Source organism: Paramisgurnus dabryanus, chromosome 24 (genome assembly GCF_030506205.2).
Source record: "Paramisgurnus dabryanus chromosome 24, PD_genome_1.1, whole genome shotgun sequence".
NCBI lineage: Eukaryota > Metazoa > Chordata > Actinopteri > Cypriniformes > Cobitidae > Paramisgurnus > Paramisgurnus dabryanus.
In genome coordinates, this window is record NC_133360.1 from 2,164,989 (window position 1) to 2,190,260 (window position 25,272).

Below are 25,272 nucleotides of genomic sequence, written 5' to 3' on the forward strand. Positions count from 1 at the left end.
GGATTTATCAAAGACCCAGGTAGCCAGTGCATTCGGGCCAGATCCGGCTGAGTGTCGGCGCACACGGCTGTGTTCTGGCTGCGGCTTACCAGCATTAAGCCAGCACTGGCCCAGCAAAAGTTGCCAGATTCGGCTAGGCTGTGGATATGCGGATTTGGTCCGATTTTGGCTGACAAATGGCATATTTTCCACATATTGGCTTTCACATTTCACGTTTGTTTTAATAAAAATATATTAATTTAACAATTGATATGCATATAATTGTTTCTATTTAATGTTTTGATAATTGTTTTTAGTTTTCCTGATTAATGGTAGCCTATGTCAATAAGTGAAAAGTAGTGTGAGGAAAAGTTAAGCTTAGAAATTTTTCCCTAATAAAATAAGGGAAGGGGAGAAGCATATTTTAATGTTAAGAATAGGTTTGTAGAGGCATAAAGTGCCATTAGCCTATTGAATGTAAGTATCTGGGCTATTAAGTTTATACTGAAATATTTTCTATGTATGTAATATGTCAACAAACACATATTTTATTAATTAATGGTCAAATACTAAATTGAGATTTTATAAAAAAATTTAATAAGCTGTAAAGCTTGTCAATTTGTTTACTACAACTACAATTTTTCAGCCCTTTTCCAGAATTTGAACTAATTTGATCATAAAGATTGATCTATTTATAATTTATCGATTACAATTTTTAGACAATTAAAGCTGGTTAAAGGAACTTTTATTTTGGAAAAAGAACTGCTGCTGTTTCAAGACATGCGCACTAGCTGCGACATCTAGTGACGACATTTACCGGGCTTTAACGGTTGTTGCTGCATGAAGTCTGCTGCAATTTCTCTGAGGTAAGACTTTTTGGAAGTTATTTAACATAATTTTAATGCATAAAATATTTATACTCTGCACATATTAGATATATGTAAACTTCATTTAAAAGAAGGACAAACTGGTGTGACTGATATAGTATACGTAATTTTTTAAATGACCACAATCCCGCTTCAACAAATATGTAAATTAGCATTTGAATTTATTATTAAAATACTGAAGTCTTTCTAGATAAATTTGAGTAGAAAATCGATTTTTATAATTTATCTGACAAGGAGAATTCGGACATAAGAAATGAACTCTGCTCAGTTTAATGAACTTACTTAAACAGTAATATTTCGTTTAGCAAAACAAACAAATAATATTTCGCAACTCATAAAACTGGTCTGAGGATTTGCCTCAGCAGTCTATGCAGCAGGCGGGAGTAACGTTAACTGAGGGATCGTGAAGCTATTCTGCTAAACACTCGTAGCCACCTCAGCCAGTTCCGCTATTATACAGCTGACTGAGGTAATTTTTTTTACCAAGGTATAACTTTGTCTGGTACAGAAAATGTTTAAATTTCACAGAATAGAGAGCATTGCAGCTACAGGACACAGCTGGTAGTTAAACTACTTTACTTAAAGTGCACCTGCAGTAAAAATATTTCCACCTCACTGTTGCACAACATTATAACCGATTTCATCTATTGAAAGATACTTTGTAGAAAATGAGTGAACCTTAATTATGTAATTATTACTCAACATTTTGTATCTATGATCTGTCTGTCTGTTATACAACTTAACAACTTATTGTGATTGTTTTTGTCACATTTAGATTTCTCAAGATCATCAGTTTGGACAGAATTCATTTGAAGAATTAATGTAAGTAAAAGTACAATATTGGATGGGGCATGGATATTTCTTGGGAATCAGTTTTGTTGCATTGTTAATGTCAGGACTGTCTGAGGGGTCAATTGGGGCCTGAAGTATGATAGGGATTTGTTTAGGGCTACAAATATATATTACAAATAACAAGTCTTTAAAAAGTCTTTACATTAAGTAGTCTAAACTAAACTTTGATATGTAAACGTTGTTATGTACACTATAATAACAAGATATTTTATTAGATCACAATTCCAGTTTATGGATTTGGCATTTGCAGTCATTTTGAAATATAAATATAATGGTAGAGAAAACACAATTATCTGTGGATGTGTGTGATTAAGAGTAAGGAAAACTTACTTTTTTATATAATTGAAAATCTCAAAACAACCCTTAAAAACCAAATTGAGTTCTCTTTTGCTGCATCTTGCAAATATTAAAATTTTAAATAGGCAAGGCTTAAAAAGGTATAAAAAATAATAATGAACTTTCTCGATAATACAACACTGGCACAATTGGGCATGTAACCGTTTTTTTTACCTTAGTGGTGTGCCCTTGTTCTAGTACTTATGTTTCTAGTAGCTATGTTTACATGCAACCAATTAATTAGTTTGTAATCGTATTGATGGCTCAATCGTATTAAAAAGTCGTCATGTAAAAACCTTAATCAATATGATTGAGGTAGATTGGATGCAAATTTGAATCGTATTGAAAGGGGTGGTGTAGTCCAATCTGTGATCCGATCAGCAGGAGAAAAGTATGCATGTAAATGCGTGAATCAAAGTATTTTGTCGGATGCAAAAATACATTGTGCATGTGCACAGAAAATTTGTGCTCAAGTTCACGTCGTATATTTACCTCTTATTTGCTTTGGTTTGGCTTTGGGGTGGCATTGCCAAGTCCTCTCTTTTTTTCGTTCAGATTTGGGCTACTGTTTAAACTGTCTTTGCGAGTTGTTTTTTCTGCTGGTCAGATATGAAAGGATTTTGTTCATTAGTTATTGGTATTTGGGCTGTGATAAGTCATTGGGATGCTTTTGGGCTAATTTTGAATGTCCATGGGGATGGTTTTGATATGTGAAGCTGCCAACCCTGGCTGTGCGCTTGCACAGATGTTCGGTTTATATAAATTGTACATGAAAACAAACATTTTGAGGTGCAAACATTTAAACATGTTTAGGGTGCATGTAAACTGTATTGTTGTAACCTTTCATCGGATTAAATTCAGTCGGATTGACAACATTTTGTGCATGTAAACATGGCCCTTGTGATGACAGTTTGTTCGAGGATAAGAAAACTGCCATCTAGGGTTTCAGAACGAAGCAAGAGCCATCAATATTATATATGTATTGTATGTTTATGTATATATACATTAGCAAGAAAATGTAATGGTTTTCTGAATAAATATACATAAATAACATAATGTGTCTAAAAATTATAAAACAAGAAATTCAGATCTTTCATGTGTTTTTCAGAGCACTAGCAGGTTCCAATAAAGGCTGGAACAGAACAGACAGAAAAGGTACAGTATACTTTCTTTCCATCTCCGCCTTGCCCACGCACACATCCGTACCGCTTTAAAAAGTATATATTATTTACAGGACATTCACAAATTTAGAAAAAATGAAGAAAAGTAGCAGCTCCTCCACTGCATTGAATATACTGTTCTGTATGAGTGTGCAACTCAGCGTTCCCACAACGCGCACGCTTGACATCTGTTCCTCAGACATGAGGGCTCGCGAAGCACGCACACAACGCGCAGTCAACACATGCGTGATCACTAAACTAAGTTTTCTTTCTTGTTTAAGTGAACATAAACAGCTAGATGTGTCAGTATCAGTATATTAAAGCAGTGCAGTCTTAAAGCTGTTTTGGGTCTTAAAGTGACAGTAGCCTACTGCTTTCTGTGTCAGAAATGTTCTTTCCACCCAAAAATGGAAATCACTCACTATTCTTAACTGAACAACTTTTGCAGCTGCACATTTAATTCATACAGTGAGGACTGTGTGTTTTGTGTGTATTTATTGCTAATGTTAAATCATAGATTCTAATAACTAATATTTTTACATTTAATACAGATGCCTGAAAAGTAAAACAAGATGAGTATAGTGTTATGATAAAAAAACAAAAGATTTGGTTGCTTGTCAGTAGCATTGTTGTAGTGACAGCCAAAATACATCGGCCTAGGGCTGGGCAATATGGCAAAAATGTGATCTCAGAAAAAAATCCATATTGAACGATAATGATATATATTTCGATGCAAGTTGTTAATGCTTCCAGCTTTAAAACAGTATGCCAACAATGACTGAAGCCACAAAAACAAGAGGGTTCATTTATATTTTAATCTGCGCCTCGTCAGTTTTTTAGCTAGCCAAACTACTTCCATATAAAGGAATTCGTGCTACCTTTTTGTCCACAATTTATCATCTTTGGATATTCGTTGCCACTTCCACTCATTTTTGTTTAGTTTTTTTTTTGTTGTGCCGAGTTTGCAAAGTAGGAAATGGACTTTGTACTACTCATGTGTATTACATATAGGCCAATGTATTTTGGCTGTCACTACAACAATGCTACTGAAAAGCAACCAAATTTTTAATATTTCCTCTTAATCATAATACTATACTCATCTTGTTTTACTTTTCAGGCATCTGTATTAAATGTAAATATATTAGTTATGAAATTGTCTGTCAACATGATTTTAACATGAATTAGCAATAAATACAAATAAAACACTGCACAGTCCTCACTGTATGGATTAAATGTGCAGCTGCGAAATTTATTCAGTTAATAGTAGTGAGGGGTTTTCATTTTTTGTGTAATGAACATTGAACACCTAAGACAGCTTTAAGACGGCACTGCTTCAATATACTGATAAACATACAGCTGTTTATGTTCACTTAAACAAGAAAGAAAACTTAGTGAGCCCTCGTGTCTGGGAACCATATACGAGCTATACATGCTGGTAAATGGGCACGTCACCTTGTGGAAACGCACAGTCGCACACTCATACAGTACAGTATATTCACTGCAGTGGTGGATCTGCTAATTTTCTGTTATGTTTTCAGTTGATAAGATGTGCTTTTTGATTACTGAAATTTAATTTAACCAGAATCCAGAATAAAACGAAAAACACGGATTGAGATTTGAGAAAAAATTTAACTGAATCTGGGGAAAAAACAATAGGCCAATAGCTGTGCTAAGTCGTGACTCCAATTGGCTTTTTTGAGGTCATTCAATCAAGGGTTCACATTTTTTTCACAAGCACTAAGATGTTTTTTGGTAGTTCTCAATAAAGACATGAAAGATCAGAATTTTTTTGTGTAATTATGTGTAATTTTAGACACATTATGTTTATCAATGCCCTTGACTTAGATAAAGTTTAGATCGCATTTTATGACAAATTTGTTCAGAAAACTGTGAAATTCACATACTTTTTCTTGCCACTGTATATAAAGCCATTACAATGTTAATCTATGAAGCTATAAGTCTTCCACCCTAAAGTACCTGTCATTGTTTTTGAAGCAGAATAGCTTGTAGGTAACATTTAACCCTGGAGAACCCACGGGTCAAATGTGGCCAATGTTAATTGATATTAAGAGAAGGGTTCTTGGGTTCTCCAGGGTTAAACTAACATGCTTGCATTTACCTAATTAAATAATTTTGTTTCTTTTCAAGAATCTGTTCAGAAAAAGTACTGTTCGTGCACCAGATGGTGAAGTAGAAAAGTTCATAAAAACTTCTGCAGCTTGCATCTGACAGAGATGCAAAAAGAAGAAGAGAGCGGGCCTGAAAACAAGCAAATTCAAGGTATTTCACTTGTTGTTAAAGGGATAGTTCAATAGACCTTTTGCGAGTCGACGTCACAGTTACGTCACGCGCGCATGTGGTGGCAGAAAAACAGTGGAAATGAATGAGACACGAGTGAAACGAACAATATAACTCACTAGAAAATGTTTTGTTGTGCTGTTGAGTGTCAGAATAGGAATGCCAAAATAGATGACCTTCATTTTTATAGTATACCGTCGTCGAAGACACCATTTGAAGATAAACGTAGGTGTTTATGGTTGCAATAAAAGCCCTGAACCGGACAGACTGAAGTGATGAAATCATCTGAAAATCTTTTAATTGAATAGAAAATAATTAGAGAAGATATCCGGTGTTCTGTCGAAGTCTGTTCCCTCTATGTGTTTCTTATAGCGTTTTCATCACGTTACGTTTATAATTTATTTAGAAAGATTAAAGATTTGAATTAGTTCATAATATCAATAATATTACCATTTATTAAAGTTTTCGTATTTTTTTCGTTTTCTATTACTTCTTTTTACCTTATATCTTAGCCTATGTCTTCTTACTGTTTGTTCTAAATTATGATGTTTACTAATAAATATATAAACATAGCACACACACACACACGCACGCACACACACGCACGCACACACACACACACACACACACACACACACACACACACACACACACACACACACACACACACACACACACACACACACACACACGATGTAAAGTGTTAATAATATATAAACAGGCCTATACAAATTAATTTGTATGTAAACATAATAGTTTTAGATCACACACGTAGGATAAAAATATAAGGAAGAAATTGAAAACAGGAAATGATTAAATGTTTAATAAATAATATTATACAGAATACATGATAGTATTGCTCTTATAAGTACTTCAGCGATTCATACTGTAAAAATAATTGATTTACCAATAAAGAACAATACATATACATTACATACATGCAAGCATATCAGTAGCCAAGCCATTAAAACTTTTAATTTATTTAAAAAGTAAACGTAACTTGGTGAAAACGTCATAAGAAACATTACACTTAAGAGAAATATAGGGGAAACAGACTTCTACAGAACACCGGATCCTTAAAAATCACAGTTTAATGCTTAAACACTTCACACAGCTATTGAGAAGCATTCACTTTCTGCCACCAGTTGGGCTCCGCCCACAAAAAAACGTCATCTCTGTTTGCAAACACGCAAAAGGTCTATAGATATTCTTTCATCATTTACTCATCCTCATGTTGTTCTAAATCTGCATGATTTTTTTCTGATGAACACAAATTAAGATGTTTTGCGTAATGATTGTAAAAACACAGCACGTTGTAACCATTGACTTCCATAGTAGGAAAAAGTATTTTGGAAGTATTGTGATAAATGATGAAGAAAATATTTTGATAAATGATGGTTAGCACACAGTTGACGGTACCCATTAAATTCCATCATATTTTTTTATTCCTTCTATGGAAGTCAATGGTTACAATCTGCTGTGTGTTTACCATCATTCCTCAAAATATCTTCTTTTGTGTTCATCAGAAAAAATTCATACAGGTTTAAAGGTAGGGTAACACATTTTGAAAAATGCTAACGGTAGCCGCCTAGTAATGAAATCACGATCCCACCCTCAAGTCAAATCGCCATCCAAAGTCACGCCTCTTTCCAAACACATGAACATGCACAGATCAGACGGTCACATTTCATGTCTCATTCACCAGTGAGAAAACTTTGCAGTACAAAGTGAATAACACTTCCAAAATAACCAACATAAACAACTGGTTTATATCAGAATTAGTTTAAGCACACGTTCGGTTGTGTAGACGTAGTAACTATATCGTTATGCTAATCCGTAAACGAACACAAATTTCATAAGCAACACAATGTTTCATCAAAGTAGAATATCGAATCCACCTCAATACAAACATATCGCGTACCTTACCAAAATAAACAACGACCCTTTTAGACCCTTTGCCTCCTGCAGCTGTTTGCATCTCGTGGTAAAGCAGTAAAGTTACCGATGTTAATTTGGGTTTTTGCTCTTTGCCGATCCAGGCAGTTTTTGCTGTTGTTGTTATAAAAGATGGCTTTCATTTTGTGCCTCCTGTACAGGTTGTCAATTCAGCAGAAAAGTTTGTTGTTCTCGCTGTTTACAGACAGGAGGTAAGCGCATGTGAACACGCAGATGACCTATGGTGTCTGCGTAAGGGCTGGGCAAAAAAATCGATTTTCCGATTAATCGTTTTTTAAAACGTGGTCTAATAAAAATCGATTCTCAAAGAGCAGAATAGATTTTTTTCTTTCATATTTATTTCCACAAACATTGAACGTAAGATCATAGGTGTCATTTACACTGGGGACGCTGGGGACTTGTCCCCACCACTTTTTGAAATGGCTGATTTTGTCCCCACCACTTTTTGAAAACATTTGGTTAAAATGTTCTGAAAAATCAAGCAATACATGTGGGACTTACACTGCAAAAAAATTTATAAAAAAAAAAAAAAAAACTTCGTATTTTTGTCAAAATATTTTGTAAAAATATGTACAAATTCTTAAATTAAGATGCGCAAAACAACCCAAGAAAATAAGTCTAGTTTTTAGTCTAGTTTTTAGACCAAAAATATCAAATTTAAGTGATTTTGTGCATAAAACGGGGTAAGCCAATGGGGTAAGCATTTAAAAAAAATTAAACACTAAATTTAAGAAAATTTCAAGAAAAAATTTCTCACCCCATAGGCAGATATTTTTGCTTGTTTAAAGCATAAATTCACTTAAATTGTTTAGTTTTTGTTTAATAACTAGACTTATTTTTTTACGTCATTTTGTTCATCAAGAAAATACATCTTGATTTAAGAATTTTTAGATATTTCTACTGAATACAAGACAAAAAATCTAAGTAAGAAAGTCAGATTTTTAAGAAAAAAAATCTTGGTATTTTTGTCTTGTTTTCGGTATAAATATCAAAAAATGTTATTCAATATTTTTTCGTCCTGCTGTAATTTTTTTTTCATCTAATCTTTTGTCCCCACCACTTTTCAACACAAACTGACGCCCCTGCGTAAGATTAACTTTAATCTAATTACTAGTCTTCTTCAACGTTAGTGTTGTGGCTTTTAATTTTTTTTATTAATTACACACTTGTAAACTGCTGTTCACTGTTCTTTTTTATTAATATAGTATTTGTATTAAATCTATATTCATTGAGTTGAATCGAGAATCAAGTATAAAAACCTACCCGAGAACCAGAATCGAAAATTGAATCGTGAATCGGAATCGAATCGATTTGATAGCTTGTGAAGCGAAATCGAATCGATCTGGAACATCTGAATCGATACCCAGCCCTAGTCTGCATGGACTCGCTGCGCGGTGGGCATTCAAATTATGCTTACGTATGAGGGACAAGAAAAGGAAACGTCCATTCGGACCGAAATTTATGATTGGTTGAACATTTTTTGGTCCTACGCCTTTCACAGATGACATAAATTCTACAAATACATTTAAACAACTTAACACAGTGATTGCTATCAGGATGTGAGGAGACTTTTAACCAGCATAACTAAAAATCTTTTAGGATCAAATCTGTTACCCTACCTTTAAAACAACATGAGGATGAGTAAATGATGACAGAATTTTTATTTTAGGGTGAACTATTCCTTTAACATTTACCCAAGTTAACATTAATGCATTCAGTCTATCTGATGAAGTAACCATGAGTCATTTTCTGTTCCCCCTCTTATCTCTTTTCTCTCAATCTTTCCTTCTTTTAGGGTACACTTGAGGAGTGTCCAGATGTTTATTAATGTTTGATTAATGTAATGTTATGTTTCAAATAAACATGTAAACATACTGTATATTTTCTTTTTTTTTAAACACCTACAGTAAAGTGTGACACTTAACACATTAAAAGCATCACAAACATTGAGGATAGAACTTCTAATGTGCAGTTTAACTTTTTTTAACTAAATATAATAAAAGTTTTTTTTTTAAGAAGGGATAAGTACATGACATCTTAAGGGCTAAGGTTATAAAATAAAAAACACTTTAAAAAATAATTCGGGCTAGTTTCGGCTGAGTGTACATTTTAAGCTGGCATGATTCTGGCACTGTGCTGGCAGTGTCGGCTGACTTTAAGCACCCGGACATGGGCCAGTTTCGGCTGAGTGTAATGTTTTAGCTGGCGTGATTCTGGCACTGTGCTGGCAGTGCCGGCTCACTTAAGGCACCCGGAAATGGGCCAGTGTACTTGGGCCGATTCTGGGGCGTCATTCATCCCAGAGTTGGCCCTTTTCTGGCAGCCGGAACTGGGCCGTGGTTTTTTTTCTGGCCTGCCGGATTTGGGCCATTATTGGGCCAAACTGTTTTGGCTACCTGGGGAGATACGTCACAGGCTTGCCTGCTCGGACAGAATCGCCTCGAGTTCGGTCATTTTCGGACGCAATGCCGTGCACACCTCCACGCGAAATGGGGTCTCGCGCACTCAGCGCACGACAAAGCTATGTTTATACTCGCCGCGTCCGCAATGGCGCGTTGGTGACTTTCCCCGGATTTCCACCGACTGCGGAGCGGCTGCAGATCAGCTCCGCTGCGTTACGTCTCCGCACTCTGCCGTCCGCCAATACCCACCTGTTCCGTTTTTGTTGCAGAGCGGCTGCGTGCTGAAGTGACGAGGTCTCGCAAATTCACGTGATGATCGCGCGATACCTAGTTCTGTCTCTGCCCATTATGCCGTTGAATTATAACGTTTTTACAAACCAGCCCAGATCACAACACGAGATCTCGCGTAGACAGAGCAGTACATCAAATCCATCCAATATTCAAAAAATAAGAACGCTGCTAAAACATTTATATATGCTTTATCTTTAATGTATTTATTTGAAACTCCCCTGGCTCTGTTCCTGTCTATTATTTGTTGTTTCTGTATTAATGACTTTATTTGTGTGTGTGTGTGTGTGTGTGTGTGTGTGTGTGTGTGTGTGTGTGTGTGTGTGTGTGTGTGTGTGTGTGTGTGTGTGTGTGTGTGTGTTTGTAATGTTTGTATTGCAAAGATTTAATAAAAAAACACGAGTTCTCGTGAATTCAGGTATGATCACGCGATAAAGTCATGGCTCCGCCCTGCGGAGCTGTCCGGCATCCGTCAAAAATAGAAGCTCTGCGTATTTGTGCCGTTACGGTTCGGCTGGAATATACAATATTTTAACGCGCAATAAAACTCAGGATGCATATCAGGCAAATTATTATAATAATCGGAGCTTAAGCCCTGCTAGCCCACCTCTAGCGCCGGCCCATGGTTTTTAGCTGATTCTTAAAGACAGCTAACGAGTCAGCATATCTTGTCACAACAGGCAGACCATTCCACAGATCTGGATCAGATCAACAGAATGTGCGCGTGATCTTTTCCCTTTCTGGAATGAAACGACAAGACTTCGCTTTGTTGGCACAATGCAGTACATCTGTATTAGCGAGTGAAGGTAAGGGGGTGCTGACACAATGACACAATATTTGCTGTTGTTAGCCTGAAAATCCTTATCTGCTCCTTTCTGGAATACAGTGACGTTATCATGATGCGTGTCAAATAAGAGCTCTTTAACATCTTCACTCGGTCATTTTTTTCACGTGGATTTCTTTGAATTTTACAGAATTATGAAGAAAATGTTGCTGTTTTTTATCTTCTCGTTAAGTTTAAATGGTAAGTTTGTTTAAACGTTTTCTCTTACTTTCGCTTTCACTTTGCCTTTTCCTGCATGACAGTGATAGAAAGTAACTTTCAAATTTAATGTAACAAATCCTTACATGTGTTTATAATCAGAAAATAATTTATTAAACCTATTTATAAACTTGATAAAACGTGGGTATTTGCTCAAGATACCCGAATCTATGAATGATTGACAGCAACCATTAAATCTGGGTGTGTCTCTAGTGTAGAGTGAATGTTTAGTACATTCTAAGAAAGTGTGTGTTAATTTTTTTACACATTTTTGTGTTATGCTATTTAACACATTATGTGTAATTTTGTGTTGATTTTGTGTTCAAATAATACAAAACATGTTGTTCCAATAATAACACATAGATATGTGTATTCTATGACAAAGCATTTAGTGTGTTGTCCCTTAACTAAAACTGATTGTGTTGTTTTTAACACATCTGTTCTAAGAGTACAATAGTACATTATCATTAATATAGTTTTGTCATGTAAAATGAAATCTTTTAAAAGTTGTTTTGTTGTAAGAAAAAAAAGCTAAACTTTATTGTTGATGGTAATACTTTTGGTGTTTAAACCACCTGTTGCCTAAAGATATAGTTTATTGATATATTTGTGCATTTTAAAATGATTTTTCTACTTTACTATCCTGGAATTTAGATTTTTTTTACATTTACACGTGTGCACCCACAATCCATTTAACATTATAAACTAAAGGTAAAGTGTTCAACTGTGGTAAAATCACTGTAATGCTGAGAATCTGTCCTTGTTTTTCAGCTGTGTTTGGTGAAGAAGTTTCAGTGCTGGAGGGAAATGTAGTCTCATTTAACACTGAAGTTACTGACATACGTAAAGTTTATCTGATTTGGTTGTATAGAGGTGCTATTATAGCTAAAATGAATGAAGGAAATATAAATTTGTATGATACTGATGATGGGATATTTGAAGACAGACTTCAGTTGGACAATCAGACTGGATCTCTCACTATCAACGATATCAGAACCAAACACGCTGGACTTTATCAACAAAAAATCATCACCAATGAAACCTTCATCAAAACATTCAGTCTTACAGTACAAAGTGAGTAACTAAGATAACTAGCAATGTATTTTCTTATTCACACTCCCTGTTTTTAATATTTTTGTGTCATAAAATAAATGTGGAAATCTGACAAACATCTGCGTTTTTTCCAGATGTGTTTTTTGCTGGAGTAGAAAACAAAAGAGAAGGAGATTCGGTCATATTGAACACCGGAGTGACTGAAATAAAGAAATACAATAAAATGAAGTGGATGTTTGGACCTTCAAATCCAGACGTTCGTCTAGCTGAAATCATCATAAATGATAGCATCTCATATGATTTTGATGAGAGATACAGAGACAGACTTCATGTGGATCATCAGACCGGATCTCTCACCATCAGAGATCTCAAAACTACAAACACAGGAGTTTATCAACTACAGATCTCCAACAGCAAAGAGACCATATACAAGAGATACATTTGTGGGTAAGATCAAATCTTTTAAGTTTCCCGATGACTGAAGTTATTTATAATATTAACATTTATGATTTTCATACATTGAAGTTAACTGTCGTGCATTAATGTTTGTTGCCCTATAGCCGCTGCAGAACCAGGACTGTCTGCATTATATATAGGACTGATATGTGCTGCTGTCCTGTTGCCTATACTGGCAGTTATAATACTGGCTGTGGCCATTCAATATTGTTGTAAATACTCTCATCTAAAAGGTAACTGACTAATATACATTTACAGATGTACAAATTTGTACAAATTCCTATTTATAAATATTTAACTTGCGGGCATTGGCGTTTCTTACTCATATTTCTGTTGTATTTACTGTCTTAGTTATTTAAAGGTGCCGTAGAATGTAAAACTGCACGTAGGCATAGATGAAGAGTTGTGTACATGGTAATGAGATATCATGAGCCCCAAACACGATTGTTTCTTCCTTGTTATTTAAACCTCAAAAGACCACTGGAAAACAGACCAATCTCAACATAACACAAACTGTGACTTACAGTCCAGATGTACACCCAAACATTAAATCACACAGTAAATTAATTACAATGTTGTTACAATGGTCAAAACAAAGTTGTGACTGCTGAGTTAACGCTATATGCTAGTTAAGGTTATATGCTAGTTAATGCTATATGCTACACTGTTAAAAATTTATTGTAATTTTACACGAAATTCCTGGCAACTAATTGCAGTAAATTTACAGCCAATAATATACAGGATTTGTACTGTTTACTTTGACAATAAAGGAATGTATTTACACAACATTTGTACTGTGATTGTAGTCGCATTATTACAGCAAAATGCTGTAGTTTATTACAATTTAATCTATATTTAATGCAACTCAGTTGCCAGGAATTTCCTGTAATTTCCTGTAAAATCCTGTTATTTGTGAATATTAAAATACTTTAGTAATTTCCCATATTAGCAAATTACAAACACACAACACAGGTATCTTTTCTGTTTTTATTAACAAACTGGGCATCACCACATATTACAAAATTATACAATTTGTTTTTTCAAACACAAAACAAACGTTTCAGTGAAGCTCACTTTTACACGTCCAGACAGCCTATCATCAGGGGGAACATGGTGATATGAAACAAAGGTGCCCAGTCAGACTTGAACTGGGAAAGTTGTTCATGGTACTAGCCCATCAACTCAAAGTCCAGGAGTTTTCTAAGCAAGGTGGAAACAGGTGCGTTAAGCCCATGCCTCTTCTCTGCTTTGCTGCCCGTCTGGGAGTTGATTCCACAAAAAGCTCTGAGAAAAGAGGATTATTTTTAAGTTTTCATGTTTTAAATAATGACAAATAAAAATGTTCCTACTTGCTCATAAAAGAAAATGACGCCTATGTTTTTAATATTCATAACTTTTAGAATTACATTGTTTTTCTTAAAAATATAATGTAAAAGCCAATGTAATTTTATGCATGTATGTGCTGTATCTTGAATTTCACTTTGTACAAAACTATTCGCTAAATCCCTTAACCATAATTTTTTTAAATAGATGGAAACCTGTCTATTGACATCAATGCATAAAATATATCATAGCGCCTAACAATACTGGACAAAAAGGTCATGAGAATGATGGATCTATTTTCTTTATTAGTGTGTAAACAGTGTAAACATACCTTTGTATAAATTCAAGAGTCCCTGAGGCGTCTTTAGGGTACTGCATGTGAAACACGTACACAGGAAAATCCCCAGTGTTAAATTAACTCTACCAGTGTTAAATCAACACTATTTGGTGTTTATATAATCCACACCAAGATCGGTGTTAAGAAAGACTGGTGTTAAAAATATAACTCTGAATCAGTGTTAAAGTTAATGAGATAATGAAGTGCTGATTAAAACATTAATGGTGAACACCTGCTGGTCATTCAAATTAATTACACTGTAAATAATTTTCGTTGTTTTCACAGTTTTTTACTGTTTTTCTCAACAGTTTCTTACTGTATAAGTTGTTTACAGTTTGTTACTATAGATTTGTTGTTTCCACAGTATTTTAATGTATTTTCAACAGTTTTTTACTGCATAAGCTTTGTACAGTAGGCTACTGTAGTTTTCCAAGGCATTATGGGAAATATTACTCTGAATACAGTATTACCAACCAACTGCAAAACACAATGACAAACGTCTATTTATATCTTAAATGCTTAATTTTTTTGTGAGATATTTGGTTTAATGTCTGTTTTCACATCAGATGCTCGGTGTGTTCCTTTAACATAAATCAGGTGCCTTTTCTGAGGCTTTAATGAAATCACCAGCCAATTCAATAGACATACCATCAGTTCTTAATATTGTTGCCTCTGGGTCACAAAATGTATTTTTAAGATTAGTTTTGGCGATAATATATATGTATAATCTTCAAATAACAGTCGATTAGTTAAAAAAGCGCTAATTTTAGAATTTGATTAAACAAATGCGGAGGGTTCAGGCGCGAGTCGGTCACGTGATGTGCTCCTCAGTTCTGTCAGTAGGGGGAGTGTGAGAACGCGTGTGTGTCTTCGTATCTGTTCTGCTCATCTAGCGCGTATTTCTTTATTAATATCTGCTGGGTGAATATTAATACGTATATGCTAACATTAATTTTGTGACCACAAAATGACAGCGAGCTATTATACGAGATATTGTGTCGTCGTGTTTGTCTTCACTCACTTCATCATTATCTGGTAAGTGCTATATGCAATATCTGGTATGAGACTTTATTGGCAGTAAAGGGTTCTTTCGGCTAAATTTTACTTAATTTCTGTCATAACAGCAAACAACTTCTGCAACTACACAATGATTGTCTGCCTGTGTGCAAAATAAAGCACGTTCACTGTGTAAAACCCCGCGCAGGACATTTTCAAATTAACGGTCAGGGCGAGTCTGAGCTTATCGTGTTGTGTTGACAGAGACTTTGCTGAGGTAAGTAAGAGAAAGAAATTAATGTGTTAAATAAATAACGTTATAAACTTGAATTATGTTGTGCCAGAATACGTTGTTTAATGAATATCTGTGGAATAGGTTTAAAATAATACATTAATGACTGAACGTGAACTTGACTGAACATTATGGCAGCTAGAAGTATTGAAAAGACGTATAATAGATTTAACAATGTTTTATCTTCTTTATTAGTGTATGTAAATCTGGGCTACAGTCCACGACAAATTTTCTACGGTAGTTTTACGCCTGCATGCTGGTCCTTTCGTCTATCGCGGGGATATCATCACTTCAGCGGACATCGCACTGAAGAGATCCTTCCTGTGCTTGCGTGGCGGTGTGTTTGTGTGCTCACTTGGATTGAGACCAGCAGTGCTTTTTTAAACAGTGGGTGAGTACTAACTTATTATTGTGTAGTTTCATAAAAGCCTTACTCTTTTCAGTCACATAACTTTTGTTCATCTGCTAATAATAGGACTATCCATACACAAAGATGTATTGTGGATTTAAGTAATATCTGCGAATATTTATGTGAAAATGTAGCCTATTAGTGTTCTGCTGACATGAGATCTGAAAATGTGTTCTAGGACCTGATATGGATTAATCCAATGATCAACGTTTTCCTTTGTATCCCTGTTTTGTATACGCTGCCATTACATGATGGTCTTATGTCCCGGGTGATCGGGAGAAGTCACGTGGTTCAATTATTATTATTTTTTTACGTGGTTCAATTATCTGTTAATAAAATTTTTTTACCATGCATTTAGCATCAGGCAAAGCCTGCAATCAATCTATTAAGACAGAAACAATATCTTACTTATTATTATGTTGTTATGACAATATCATGTGATCATCTGAGTTAGAACAAAATCTATTCATTTTCAGGTATAACTGTGCAAGTGCCCTGAATCATTCTGTTGAAATGTTATGTGTTTAAGATTCTTTATGACATCAAGATGTGGTTTGGGAAGGACCTTCATCTAAATCTGAAGACAGGACATACTGGCTCAAAAAGGTATAATTTTTTTTATACCCAATTTGAAATGTTGAACAATTACTTTACTTTACTTTACTGTACTGGACTGGTCAAGCGTTTGGTCAGGAACTGCCTATACACTTGAAAAATGCACAGAACTGGAACAGCACATCAGTTGGGAGCACATTAACAAGGATGAAATTTATCCAATAATTATTTTAATATTTATAGGTAAGCAACTACTTGCTGAGTGTATTTAATGAGTGTGTATTAATCTCTTACAGCTCCCATACTTAGTACAGTATATTTTAATCAGTGTGGCAATAACTTGTGTTTTATTTTTATGTTTACACAGGTGTTTCTGATATGGAGAAAAACCCTGCACTGCTCATTTTATTTCTTCATCTTGAGAATACAGCAAGTTTACCTTTTGTCTGGAAAATGTAAGTTTTGAGTTTGGCTAACAATAGAGGTTAGATTTTGATGCAATTTATTACTCATCTCTTTAACTTGTATTTTTAGTTACTCAGTACATGTTATTTTCACAGGATTCAGCAAAGCTAACACCAACAACAATTTTTCATGGCACTTTAAACCACCTTGATGTGAGGAGCCAGCATCAGAATGGATGGTGTCAATATCCTGAAAGTGGAGGTAACAGAGGTACTGTATCTCTTTTTTGTCTCCTTCAGTGTAGCATGTCCAAACCCATCATTGCACACTAAACGTTAAACATTTTTGGTGACTACAAAAGACAGTCTATAACACTTCTAAAATTGTACAAACAACGTATTTCTATAAATTGTTTTGCCATAACAAACCTTACTTAGTGGTAATTGGTTCGTATATAGTTTTGTGTAAATTTGTTCATTTAACGTCTTAAGTTTGGAATGGTCTATACGGAATTAGTTTTGTGTTTATTGATAATAATTATTATAGTTAACACATTTATTTATTTCATACACCAGTTATTATTAATGGGTAGGGGTGTGACGGTCATTATATAACCGTGAGACCGACGGTTATAGTTGAACACCGTCATTAGAACTCTATAACCGGCAAAACCGTGTTATTAAAATATTTTTAAAAACATTTTTTATCAAAGAATTTTAAAATACTAATTAAAAACAATTGTTAACAGTCTGTGTTACACGCCCCCTCATGTTCTCACGCAGTGAAAATACAGAGCGGAGCAACACTGACAACGCGCTGACATACAGGACAAACCAGGTTACTTTTCGGTTACTTTTGAGATTAAACATATTAAACAAAGTCTCACCTTTCAAATCATCTCTTCCGTCAGTACACTCCGCTTTTCAAGTTCAAATCCTCCCATGCTAACCTACTAACTCTCCTGAACGCACATTCACTGCTTGCTGTTAATTTTAAAGAAACGTAGAGCAAGTAGCTAATCAGTGCCTAGTTTATTCAAACGCCGGGTGAGCACTGTGCAGCGCGTCTGTGGAGAGCGTTTGCTGCGCATGGCCATTGTGCTTTTACACCGGTTGCGTTTGCAGCGCATAGTGTGCAGTTTAATAACAATCTGAAGTTCACATTACTTTCTTTTACCTGCATTTATGAGCAAAACCTCTTCAATACGCTTTAAATCCACATTGTTTTTGTGCTGTTCTGTACTGACAGATATATATAGACACAATTACAGACATAAAAAGCCCATGGCACAAATTTGTTTCTCTAAAGATTATTAAGATAGATGATAGATAGAGGATTAATTTATGCTGGGCAGAGAGTGACAGCGCAGTCTTCTTGCAATAGTGTGTTTTTTAAATATTTCATTGCTTTCTGTTAAATTGTTCAACATTATTACTGTTTGAAACACACTTGGCATAACATTCATGATTTTATGGTAAAATGACACTTTCCCGTCAATCCACGAGCATTTAAACGAGCAAAACACACCCCACCGACAGTTATGGTACGAACCGTCACATTTGACTCATGTCATAACCGACATCACCAATTCTGAAACCGGCACACCCCTATTTATGGGTAATATTTGTGTCATGTTTTAGTCACTGAAATGTGTAAAATCGTGCAAAAATATTTAATAGTCTACCTGTGGTCTATTAAATATTATTTATTCAAAATGTAATTCTACTTCGCAGTGGTGGCTGGTGACTTCTCTCCTAAGTGGTGCAAATTCAAAATATGTGTTCAGAGTGTAATGTGTGTTGCTCATCATGTCAAAGTATGAGTTCGTTGTGTCATGTTAACCATGTGCATCTTGCCTTATGTGAAAATACGTGCCTGCTGTAAAAGCGTCAGAAGGGTTTATGATTTTATGACACTCACTTTCACAAAATACTCGCAAGACACTAACTTAACACTAAACTCTGATTACACATGAGATTTAGCGAGATCGTTTATAATAAACCCCTTTGAAGCATCTGCAGCAGACACGCATTTTGACATGATGCGTGATACACATAAGTTTACATGACGCGCTAAATACATGTTGTGACAAGCTTTGCATCGTGCACCCTTGAAAAAGAAGTCACCAACCAGCACTGCGACTGGGTTATTTAAGCTTTCAGTAATGTTATTGTAACATTCTCCGTAATATTTTCTCTGTTCTCTCAAGGTGGATCTCGAGACTTGGCCATGTTCTAGATTATAACTGGTGAGCTCAAAGTACATTATTGCTAAAAACAAGCATTTTAGATGATAAGTTAATTTTTTGACTTATTATTAATTTGTTTTATCATTTGTTACAGGATTATCACAAGTGCTGTCGCCCCTGCTGTATATGACGCCCCCACCACCTACACCAGGTGTAGGAAATGTCGGTCCTGGTGTGCCGTTGTCCTGCAGAGTTTTGCTCCAGCTCTAAACAAACACACCTGAACAACTAGATCTGAAGAGTCACCAGAAAACTACAGGTAGGCGAGGTTTTATCAGGGTTGGAAATGAAATCTGCAGGATTTCGACACTCCAGGACCGACGTTGCCTACTACTGACCTACACCTTCATCCTGCCACCACCACCCATACTACCTACAAAAAACTGTATTGTAATTATGCTTTTCACTGTATTGTATGATGTGGTTTTCTCATTTAGGGTAACTACACTATGGCAACAATTGGATACATTGATTGCTGACTGATTTTGTTATTTTTTCTTTACTTTTTGTTTAAAATCTAATCATTTTTTTTGTTATTTTTGTTAATATTGTTACAAATATACAGTTAAAACTGCACAATAAATTTTCTGCTTTTAAAGATATAGTTGTTGTCTTTATATTTAACATCAACCAATAAAATAACAGTATTTAATTTAATCTAAAAAAATACAGTAGTATATATTTTACACTGTAAAATAAATAACAGTAAAATTGAAAAAATACAGTAGTATATATTTTACACTGTAAAATAAATAACAGTAAAATTGGAAAATACAGTAGTATATATTTTATACTGTAAAATAAATAACAGTAACATTTCCAGTATAACAGTAAAATGCTGTATGTTGGATCTTACAAAAAACAGTATAATACTGTACTTCATTTTGCAGTATCCTTTAAACTACTGTCATTCTTTCTACAGTAATTTTACTGTTGTTTGAAATACAGGAACTACTGGATAATTGTTGCCAGTAAGTTACTGTTAATTTGACAATAAACTTTTTACAGTGTACATTTTGGACATTTTCCTGTTTCTAAATTTTTATTTTGATGACTCGTTTTCTGGAGAAAATACTAAAATAATAAAGAAAGACAAATTATTAAATGCAATAGATGAATACTGTTGGGTGTATGTCTCCAAAAGCTGCAATCTTTCACGTTTGCCTCTCTATCAGCATCTCTGTTTGAAAAATAAAATGATAACTTGGAGAGTTATTTTCTAAATGGATAAGTTTAACTTCTAAACAGCTGTCAGAACAAAATACAAGTGCTCAACTATTCCAGCATCCACACGCGTGTTTTAGTAGACAAATCTTCTTTCTGACGTGATGTCTCACAAGTCAAATAGACATTTATCACAAAATGTATCACATTAAATCTTAAGTTTGTGCTTGTTTTGAGTTCATTTGAAGTTACCATTACTGTGATTAGTGTTTCCTTTAGTTAGGCATTTGTCCATTGACCTTCACTGATCTAACTCTCCTCTTTTAGCAATAGCAACAATGTTTTAGTTAGACCACTTGTTCATTGCTTCATGTAGAGGAATGTAGACCTTCTTAGTTTATTTTTATTATATTCTACTCTACAAATCATTGAAACATTTGATCACAAATTAATTATGAAGAAACATGCATATAAAAAAGCTCTATGCAAATGACATTGTATTGAATAAGACTGCTGTAATGCTTTAGTGTGTTTTTGTTGTTGTTTATTGCTTAAGAGAGACTTCATGATTTCTGATACAAAGCTCAACGATGGTGACAGTTAATGGTAAGAAAGTTGCAACATTTTTGTCATGTTGCAATGCATGATGGGATTTATGAATGAATTTTCTACAATCCTGGTACCCAGCATGCATTGTGGCATGATGTTTTGTTGTTGATTGTCACCATGATTGTGTTTTAAAGGCTGATTGTTGATGTCTCAGTGTGTCTGATTTACACCACAGATTAGATTTGGGTAAACAATATTTAACTCTTCAGGGTATGTGGACTTTAACAGCACTGTTGGATTTCATGGGAGCTTCACAGGGTTGGCGGAACACAAATTAAACACTTATATTCAGTGATTATTTTTTTATGATATCATTGAATCCCAAGACTTATACTTTCATACTAATTAACATAGTAACAGTTATAGACTTCATTTCTCTCATCTTCCTCTGCTTTAACAGATGTGTTTGATAAACACACTGCCACAATGAGCAGAAGAAAACTAACACTAAACTTCAAGACCCAAGTACCCAACTAAAGGAAACACTAATCGGAGCAATGGTGACTAACTTTATTAACCTGATTTACAGCAGTTCTTTAGAAGTTAAACCTATCATCCATGTAACTCTGCAAGCAAGTTGTAATTTTAGTTTTCAAACAGAGATGATGATAGTTTTTATTTAACTGTGGGGATTTCATCTATTACATTTGAATATTTTGTCTTTCTGCATTATTTTAGTATTACTTTATCCAGAAAAAGAGTCATCAAAATAAAAAAATTAAAGACAGGGAACGTTCTAAAATTTAGTTGATTTGACACAGAATGACCAGCAGGTGTTCACCATTAATGTCTTAATCATCACTTCATTATCTCATTAACTTCAACACTGCATCAGTGTTATATTTTTAACACCACTCTTTTTACACACCCATCTGGGAGTGGATTATATGTACACCCACAGTGTTTATTTAACACCGGGGATTTTGCTGTGAAACTGGTATTAATGAATACATATAAATATAGAAAATAAGTCATGGTTCTTACCTGAGGTGTTCCTTCTTACAAAAATGTTGATTGATGGCCGATGGTACCGTTCGCCGCGCAATTTCACAATTCAAACAGCAGCGATCCCACAATACTATGCCGTGGCTGTAAAATAATGCTTCTACAGTGTAGTTACAATAAAATTACATGACTGTCTATACATTTCCCATCATGCATTCGCATTTACAATAAAAACATGAATACAATATTTTGTTGTACAATTTATTGTAAAAATTACATCAATTGCTAACAGTGTAGCATAAGGCTGAAGTTCTACTATTGACGTTACAGTTACGTTTTGCAGGTCCATATTGAAAAAAACACAAATTTACCACTCAGAAACGTCCATTAACAATCTCCAAACAATTTATTATTCCTCAAAATCTGTATCTTCATCTGATATAGACTCAAACATAAGATCTGTTCACATAAGCTTTTTAAAAGCTGCTCTTTCAAATACGATAAAAGTAGACAATTTCATTCTAAGGGCAAATCCTAGGGTTGTGAATGGACATGTAAAATGTCTCTGGATAATTTTTGCACTTAATAAAACCACAAACCTTCTATGTACAGTGGTGTGAAAAAGTGTTGGCCCCCATCCTGATTTTTTATGTTTTTTGCATGTTTGTCTTACTTTAATGTTTCAGATCACCAAACAAATTTAAATATTTGTCAAAGAAAACACAAGCGAACACAACATGCAGTTTTTAAATGAAGGTTTTTATTATGAAGGGTAAAGAAATTCCAAAACTACATGACCCTTTGTGAAAAAAGTGTTTGCCCCCTAAACCTAATAACTGGTTGGGTCACCCTTAGCAGCAACAACTGCAATCAAGCGTTGGCTATAACTAACAATGAGTTATATGTTATAGCACTGTGGAGGAATTTTCATCCACTCATCTTTGCAGAATTGTTGTAATTCAGCTACATTGGAACCGCATTTTTAAGGTCGTACCACATCATCTCAATAGGATTTAGGACAGGACTTTGACTAGGCCACTCTAAAGTCTTCATTTTGTTTTTATTCAGCCATTCAGAGGTGGACTTGCTGGTGTGTTTTGGATCATTGTCCTGCTGCAGATTCGCTTCAGCTTGAGGTCACGAATAGATAGCCAGACTAGGCTTGTTTCCGTAGTCATCGTAACCAGTGTTACACGTTGCTTTAGCTCTCCACCAGCTAGATCACTTGCCCAACGCACACGCTGGATTTATAAGCCCCTCCCGCCCGGTGAAACCGGTATTACCGGGTTTGTTTAGGGCTGGGTATTGGAAATGGCCTCATGATACGATACGTATCCCGGTACATGGGCCATGATACAATGTATCACGATACGATGTCCTGCCGCAGATTCGCTTCAGCTTGAGGTCACGAACAGATAGCCAGACTAGGCTTGTTTCCGTAGTCAGTGTAACCAGTGATACACGTTGCTTTAGCTTTCCACCAGTTAGATCACTTGCCCAACGCACACGGCTGGATTTATAAGCCCCTCCCGCCCGGTGAAACCAGTATTACCGGGTTTGTTTAGGGCTGGGTATTGCCAATGGCCTCATGATACGTATGTCAGGACTCTGCCTTGAAGTCTTGTTATATTTGTATTTTGTCATGGTGGCAGAGTTCTGGCAGTCCCTGGCCTTGTGTGGAGGTTCATGCCTTGTTTTTGTGTTTGGCATGTGCCTCCGGTGTCTTGTCATTTGTTCCCGCCCCCTCGTTCTCCTGATTATTGTTAATTATTACTTATTCCCATCACCTGTTCCCTACTCGTTATCTTGTTTAGTTTCTCTTATATAATGTTCTCTTGTCCTTAGTTCTGTGCAGGTTCATTTTGTATTGTGCTGTGTTCTGTTCTCGTGGACGTGTTACAGTCAAGTCTAGTAATCCAGTCATACACAGGAAAATCCCCAGTGTTAAATTAACTCTACCAGTGTTAAATCAACACTATTTGGTGTTTATATAATCCACACCAAGATCGGTGTTAAAAAAGACTGGTGTTAAAAATATAACTCTGAATCAGTGTTAAAGTTAATGAGATAATGAAGTGATGATTAAGACTTAATGGTGAACACCTGCTGGTCATTCAAATCAATTACATTTTGGAAATTTTCCTGTCTCTAAATTTTTATTTTGATGACTCGTTTTCTGGAGAAAATAATACTAAAATAATGAAGAAAGACAAATTATTAAATGCAATAGATGAATACTGTTGGGTGTATGCCTCCAAAAGCTGCAATCTTTCACGTTTGCCTCTCTATCAGCATCTCTGTTTGAAAAATAAAATGATAACTTGCAGAGTTATTTTCTAAATGGAAGTTTAACTTCTAAACAACTGTCAGAACAAAATACAAGTGCTTAACTATTCCAGCATCCACACGCGTGATTTAGTAGACAAATCTTCTTTCTGACGTGATGTCTCACAAGTCAAATAGACATTTATCACAAAATGTATCACATTAAATCTTAAGTTTGTGTTTGTTATGAGTTCATTTGAAGTCACCATTATTGTGATTAGTGTTTCCTTTAGTTAGGCATTTGTCCCTTGACCTTCACTGATGTAACTCTCCTCTTTAAGCAATAGCAACAATGTTTTAGTAAGACCACTTGTTCATTGCTTCATGAACAGGGAAGCCCTTCCAGACCTTCTCAGATTGTTTATTTTTATTATATTCTACTCTACAAATCACTGAAACATTTGATCACAATTTAATTATGAAGGTACAGGCATATAAAAAAGCTCTATGCAAATGACATTGTATTGAATAAGACTGCTGTCATGCTTCAGTGTTATGTTGTTGTTGTTTTTTGCTTAAGAGAGACTTCATGATTTCTGATACAAATCTCAACGATGGTGACAGTTAATGGAAAGAAAGTTGCAAAAGTTTTGTCATGTTGCAATGCATGATGGGATTTATGAATGAGTTTTCTACAATCATGGTACCCAGCATGCATTGCGGCATGACGTTTTGTTGTTGATTGTCACCATGATTGTGTTTTATAGGCTGATTGTTGATGTCTCAGTGTGTCTGACTGAAACCACAGATTAGATTTGGGTAAACAATATTTAACTCTTCAGGGTATGTGGACTTTTACAGCACTGTTGGATTTCATGGAAGCTTCACAGGGTTGGCGGAACATAAATTAAACACTTATATTCAGTGATTACTTTTTTATGATATCATTGAATCCCAAGACTTGTACTTTCATACTAATAATCATAGTAACAGTTATAGACTACATTTCTCTCAT

General features: G+C 35.0%; 2 protein-coding genes and 2 long non-coding RNA genes across 10 annotated transcripts in view; all 4 read left to right on the forward strand.

The window, feature by feature from the left end:
* The window catches only part of LOC135721126 (uncharacterized), a 159,236-nt gene that overhangs the window by 117,203 nt on the left and 16,761 nt on the right, over positions 1-25,272 (forward strand). For both annotated transcript variants that reach the window (XM_073813459.1, XM_073813458.1), the window contains exon 4: positions 12,814-12,942. In XM_073813459.1, the coding sequence (XP_073669560.1) occupies positions 12,814-12,942 (129 nt within the window). The remainder of the gene's footprint in view (positions 1-12,813; positions 12,943-25,272) is intronic.
* Positions 674-9,343, forward strand: LOC135721128 (uncharacterized). Of its 2 annotated transcripts, none has more exons than XR_010521422.2 (5): positions 674-845; positions 1,642-1,688; positions 3,163-3,209; positions 5,363-5,494; positions 7,609-7,673. It is a non-coding gene; the product is annotated as an uncharacterized lncRNA (long non-coding RNA). The 2 variants fall into 2 exon arrangements; XR_010521421.2 differs by lacking the exon at positions 7,609-7,673 and adding an exon at positions 9,264-9,343 and having other exon boundaries at positions 681-845.
* Positions 10,544-12,704, forward strand: LOC141281638 (uncharacterized). The gene is made up of 4 exons (XM_073813612.1): positions 10,544-10,964; positions 11,133-11,182; positions 11,972-12,274; positions 12,388-12,704. The coding sequence occupies exons 2-4, from the start codon at positions 11,137-11,139 to the stop codon at positions 12,702-12,704; spliced, it is 666 nt and encodes a 221-aa protein (XP_073669713.1). The 5' UTR covers positions 10,544-10,964; positions 11,133-11,136.
* Positions 15,229-19,872, forward strand: LOC135721132 (uncharacterized). Of its 5 annotated transcripts, none has more exons than XR_010521428.2 (8): positions 15,233-15,404; positions 15,494-16,048; positions 16,596-16,672; positions 16,989-17,076; positions 17,182-17,296; positions 19,236-19,274; positions 19,369-19,425; positions 19,590-19,872. It is a non-coding gene; the product is annotated as an uncharacterized lncRNA (long non-coding RNA). The 5 variants fall into 5 exon arrangements; XR_010521425.2 differs by having other exon boundaries at positions 15,250-15,404; positions 15,494-15,642; positions 15,853-16,048; positions 19,369-19,872; XR_010521427.2 differs by having other exon boundaries at positions 15,229-15,404; positions 15,494-16,044; positions 19,369-19,872.